The 6091-nt window shown below is 46.0% G+C and overlaps 1 protein-coding gene across 4 annotated transcripts in view; it reads left to right on the top strand.

The window, feature by feature from the left end:
• Window positions 1-6091, top strand: part of Tmem63c (transmembrane protein 63C) — a 151199-nt gene that overhangs the window by 138222 nt on the left and 6886 nt on the right. For all 4 annotated transcript variants that reach the window (XM_017799890.2, XM_008840050.3, XM_017799889.1 and 1 more), the window contains exons 20-23: window positions 2266-2428; window positions 2669-2774; window positions 3165-3332; window positions 5504-5613. In XM_017799890.2, the coding sequence (XP_017655379.1) occupies window positions 2266-2428; window positions 2669-2774; window positions 3165-3332; window positions 5504-5613 (547 nt within the window). The remainder of the gene's footprint in view (window positions 1-2265; window positions 2429-2668; window positions 2775-3164; window positions 3333-5503; window positions 5614-6091) is intronic.

Here is a 6091-nt window from a genome sequence, read left to right as displayed (position 1 = left end):
TCAACAAATGGTGCTGGCAAAACTGGATCTCCACCTGCAGAAGAATGAAACTAGATCCTTATCTTTCGCCTTGCATAAAAGTCAACTCCTGGATCAAAGACCTCAATGTGAAACTGGAAACCATGAAACTATTAAAAGAAAATATTGGCAGTGGCTTACAGGATATAGGTGTAGGAAAGGATTTTCTAAATCAGAAATTGCTTTGGAATTAAGGTCAGCCATCAACAAGTGGAACCTCATTAAACTAAAAAGCTTCTGTACAGCAAAAGAAACAATAAAAAAAGTGAAGAGAAAACCCAGAGAATGGGAAAAGAATCTTCACTAGTGACACATCTGACAGAGGTTTAACATCCAGAATATATAAAGAACTCAAAAAACAAAGAATCAAGAAACCAAATGACCCAATTAAAAGGGCTAAAGATCCAGAGAGTTCTCAAAGGAAGAAATAAAGATGGCTAAGGAACATCTCAAAAAGTGTTCAACATCATTAGTAATTAGGGAAATGCAAATTAAAACACCCTAAGGTATCACCTTACCCCAATCAGACTGGCTAGGATCAAGAGAACAAATGATACCAAATGCTGGCGAGGATATGGAGAAAAGGGAAGGCTCATTCACTGCTGGTGGGATTGCAAAGTCGTGCAATCCCTATGGAAAACAGTGTAGAGAACTCTTAAAAAACTAAAAATGAACCTACCATATGACCTGGTTATATCAGTCCTTGGCATATACCCAAATGACTCATCTTATTGTAGAGACACTTGTACAACCATGTTTGTTGCTGCTCTTTTCACAATAGCTAAGAGATGGAAGCAACCTAAGTGCTTCTCAACTGATTAGTGGTTAACAACAATGTGGTATATTTACACAATGGAGTTCTATTCAGCAGTAAAGAAAGATGAAATCATGAAATTTGCAGGTAAATGGATGGATCTAGAAACTGTTATTCTAAATGAAGTAACAGACTCAGAAAAACAAACGACGTATGTTCTCCCTCATATGTGGACCCTAGCACCAAATCCTTTTAAATTCCATGTCCTTTTAATACGATGATGCTGTGTCTCTGCTGCATGAAATAACTACCATCATCACGACTTCAGCTGTGCCTGATCACTAAACATCATCACAATTGGGCTTGTTGATGTTGTGCTCATTCATTAAAGGAGGGTCAGCAGGGTCATTGGACCCTCACTGGAGTATCCAGCCACTCTTCCCAGACAACTGTATGTAATTTGGCCCTAATCATGGTCTCCTGGATTTAGGGATGGCAAAAGTATACAATCTGGGGAAGGCTAGGAAGAGAAGGCATGACCCATGCTGGGTAAAGGCTTTCCAGTGTGCATACCCTCTGATCATACATACACCTCAGCAACCCCTCAGTTATCTCACTACCAAAACACTTGAAAGCAAATCCTGAATCCATCACTCTCGAATCCAGCCTTGGCAGACAAAAGAAAAATGAGGAGGATCCCAGTAGAGGGATGCTTTTGGAAGCCCTTGTCAAAAAATTCCAATGGACTCTCATATGAACATTAAAAAAAAAAAAGAATAAAAAAAAAGATGTAATATTTTTTCCTTGAAGGCAATGGATCCCCAGAATTTAGAGTCTGTTAGGAGGTTGAACATGCCTCTTAAAAGGTCTTACATTAGGGGCTGGAGAGACAGCTCAGCGGTTAAGAACACTGGCTGTTCTTGCAGAAGACCTGGGTTCGAATCCCAGCACCCACATGGCAGCTAACAACTATCCATAAATCCAGACCCAGGGGATCCAACAGACTCTTCTGACCTCTGTGGGCACTGCATGACACGGGTGCACTTACCTACATGCAGGCAACACACACATATACATAAAAAATAAATTAAAATAATAAATTAAAAAAATTTTTTTAAAAAGGTCCACATTACACCCATATTTTAAGTAGTCCATCCATATGTCTGTTCAGAAGGACTCCTTGTTAAATTGAGTTCAAGATACATATATGTTTACATGCATGTGTGCACATCTTTGTGCATGAGAACTGTACTTCTAGGCAATCACATTGCACAACAACACACTTGTACAAAGTCCGACATGTACAACTTCACTGGGGCATGTAATCTATGGACTTCTTCCATATGTGTAACCTGTCATTGACAAAAATGCCATTATGCAAGGTGTGACTATTTATAGAACTTTATTCTCTCCTCCGTCCCCACTCTGCTGTTTCTCTTTCTTCTCCAAAATGTCTCTCCTTCCACCACCTCCAACCCTGCTCCACTGCCCAGGTGTGTGTTCTTGCCAGACAATGGTGCATTCTTCGTCAACTACGTGATCACAGCAGCTCTGCTTGGCACAGGCATGGAGCTGATGCGCGTGGGGTCACTTTTCATGTATAGTACCCGCCTCTTCTTTTCAAGATCAGAGCCAGAAAGAGTCCATATTAGAAAGGTGAGGGTCAGCCTGTCTCTGAGCACAGCCCTCAGCTTCTCTTGGGAAGTAAAGAAAGGGGTCCTGCTAGGACAACAGGGTGGAGGTCTGGAGTGCATGAGTGGCTTCTTCAAGGACTCCAGGGTGGGGAGGGAAGCTACCTCTAGGTCTGAGCTGCCTGCCAGCTCCCAAGAGGAGACCTAGAAGCAGTCCAGGCTAGGGGGATGGGCAACCTCAGGTGACCCCTGCCTTCTGCCTCAGAGCCAAGCCATGGACTTCCAGTTTGGACGAGAATATGCGTGGATGTTGAACGTCTTCAGTGTGGTGATGGCATACAGCATTACTTGCCCTATCATTGTCCCTTTTGGTGAGTCATCTCCAACTGGAAGGGAGGAAGAACTGAACTCCAGGGCAACAGGCCACTTCCTAGAACATGAAGAGACCTGGGACAGCCTATGGCAGGGAGGTGTCAGGGGTAGGGCCAGGTTATGGGGCTGAGGTTGGGTGGCTGCTGATAAGGGTTGTAGGTAGGTTGAATGCACACATGAATGAATGATTTCATCAAGCTGGTAGAATCAGTTCTAGGGGAAGTCACTGGCCCCAGAGGGCAGCTTCACAGGTCTGCCTCAGCTCATTCTTGGCTCTTGCTATCCTAACAACCCTGAGTCTAGCTTCTCATGTCTATGGGTAACGGGACAGCATGGATCTGTCCTGTTAAAGTAGCCACTGACTGTGTCTCTGTCTTCTGGTCCCCCAGGGCTGCTGTACCTGTGCATGAAGCACCTCACAGACCGCTATAATATGTACTACTCCTATGCACCCACCAAACTGAACATGCAGATCCACATGGCTGCAGTCTACCAGGCCATCTTTGCACCACTCTTGGGGCTGTTCTGGATGCTCTTCTTCTCCATCCTGCGATTAGGTAGGTACCCAGCCTGCCCTGTGTGGGTCTCTCCCTCCCCTCGTAGGCCGTTGGTCACCAACCCATGAGAACAAAGGGAGCAGAAGCGACAAATGGGGTCAGGACAGCCTGTGAGCATGTACGGAAGAGACCTTCCAGGAGACTGCTTCAGTGATACAGCTCGTTTATTCAGTGGGGGTCAGGGAAAAATATAGGGTGGAGGCAGCAGCCAAAGTTTCAGCTGATAGGTGTTCATAGTATGCTTTATTTACATGTAGTAGGGGGATCCTATCATCTGGCTATAGGGCAATGCCTAATTATCATATAGAAAAAACTTGGGGCAGTTTATTGCAGGTAACTATGCCAAGGTCATGTTCCAAATAAGGCCAGGCGTCTGTGCTTGGAGGCACTTTCCAGATAAGGTCAGGCGGAGAGCAGGAAGCCCCAGCCCCCCCCCCCAAGAAAGGGAGTCCTCCATATAGCGCTGAGCTTCTTAGAGCTATCCAGACATGGAGGGCTGCAACCTTAGCAGCAGGGTCCCCCAACAGCCCTGTAGTCCCACTTCTGTCTGACGACTTCCCTGTGAGCCCCTTGACACCAGCTCTAGAAGAAGAGAAAAGCCCAGGTCGAGCAGGACGCTGCTCATGGGATTTGACCAAGGCCATCGATTTCTTTGGGTCTGTGGGGTATTTATTAGCCTTCGCAGAGCTTTGAAGCAAAGGGAGGGTCTAAATGATATGGATTTGGCTTTGAGTAAGAAATATCATATTCCTTCATTCTAAATACAGATTGACAGAATACTAGCTATTGGGGCTCAATTCCCATGATGTTTCCTCTGGGCATCTGCCAGAACCTGGAGGGGAATTAGATTCTGCAATGGCAGCTAGCCTCACCTCATTCTTCAGAAACACAAAGACGCTTCCCTGGCCCTAAGGAACCCAGAGACACCTTCATGGAATTTCCCATGGGCCATAGACTTGGGCACCCCTCAGCTTCCTCCCATCTGGGTCACCCATATCATTAGGTCACCCCCAACTCCCAATGCCTTTCCTTCCTGGGACAATTGATTTGACCCCCACCCCCACATCCCCCGTGGGGTGAAGAGGGGAGAGGCAATATTTCCTTACCATCTGTCATAGTGGCACTCATAAGCACTCAACGCTCTTTTATTTGCATGGCATATTCATCTGTCGTCATCCCAATTTCTTATCCCACTAGGCTTTTCCCTGACACCTGGCACATATCTTATCATGCCTTTTTCTAAAGGACTACATGTTGCTATCAAAAGTAGAAAAAAATATAAAGACCAAAAGTTGTTGCCACAATCCTATCCAGAACCTAATGTCTATTGCTCCCAGACCCCTCCTAGGCATTTGCTTTGGGGAGGGAGAAAAACAAGAGAGCAAGTGCCAGGTTACTATTACTTGTAACATCATGACCATCCACATTATAACCTTCATCCCTATATCCCCAAGTCTTCCTCTGAACATCATGTTCTGAGCAGCTTCCTGTGTCATTAACAGTCTATTTGAACACATCTTTTTGACAGCTGCATTCAAGGCTACAGCTTGTTAGCCCTCTGTGGCTGTTGAAGTTGTTTGCTGGTTTTTGCTACTGTGCAGTCATGCAGTAAGGCTCATTAAGCAGTCACCTAAGGCTGGAGAGTAACTTGCTATATTCTTTTTGTTAAAAATCTGCTGGCATTAAAGGCACCAAATATTCACATACGTAACATAAATGACTTTTGAATTCTGGATTGCTTTGTTAGCACAGGTATCTGAGCATGCTCACTTTGACTGGGCATGCAGAGAAAAAGTAGGACTACAGACTCTTTGGGGGCAGTGGCAGAATTGCTAACTCAAAGGTACTTCTCAGGAACCATGGAAACAGAAAGCTGACAGATCAAGAACATGTCTAATGGGTATTGGTGTGGGTACTTTAAGTCTATAAAAATCTGTTTGTTTTTTCATAGACTCCACAATAAGCTAAATTCTAAACTGGTCAAATAGAACAGATTCATTCCCAGTTGTTCTTGGAGGGGAGTTGGGCAGGGGTGTCCCTGCGCCAAGTTCAAAGCGCCAGCGGAGGTGCTGATGTAGGTGGTCACCAGGCATCTGCCAAGCACCTCAGCTGCCCCATTTCCCCTGCTGGTGTTCCAGCTCCCCTTGCACAGTGTTCTCTTCTCCCGGCAGGTTCCATCCACAGCATCACCTTCTCCTCCCTGTCTTTCCTTATCATTTCCATACTAATCGCCTTTTCTGGCATTTTTCTGGGGAAGTTTCGGACTGTCACTGAATATGAGGTAAGTTTCCAGCCGGCCCTTCATGCAAGTTGATTCTCCTGGTCCTGGGGACATGGCTCTGAGACACCCTGGCCAAAGTACCCAGAGTACAACAGGGCAAGATGGGTGGGAGCCTTTCCCTCAGACTGAGGTGTGTAGGCTCAGTGGGCATGTGTGCATGCTCTGTGCCTGCACTAACTCAGGCTGGCCCCCACCTGGAGGCACTGCCCTCTCATTTTCATCCCCCTGATATCTCCAAGCAGCAGGCTGCCGCTGGCCAGTCCCTTCTACCATGTGAGTCTAGTCTAGCCACTATGAACACCATTGCAAGGACCGGAGGAAGATGAGGGCATGGAGGGCCGGGTGAGGGGGAAGGAAAGAGAGAATAGAGCCAAGTATAGCTGATGACGATCTCTGGCAGGCTTTCTAGAATCCCGGGCTATGGAGCACTGGAGGCTGTGTGTTTAGAAGTGTCCCCCATGATTCCACTGGCTTTTTG

The sequence above is a fragment of the Nannospalax galili genome, unplaced genomic scaffold, assembly GCF_000622305.1.
Source record: "Nannospalax galili isolate Female #2095 unplaced genomic scaffold, S.galili_v1.0 scaffold330, whole genome shotgun sequence".
In the NCBI taxonomy this organism is placed as follows: domain Eukaryota; kingdom Metazoa; phylum Chordata; class Mammalia; order Rodentia; family Spalacidae; genus Nannospalax; species Nannospalax galili.
The sequence above is the reverse complement of the archived record's forward strand: the minus strand, read 5'-3'. Positions and strand labels throughout refer to the sequence as shown.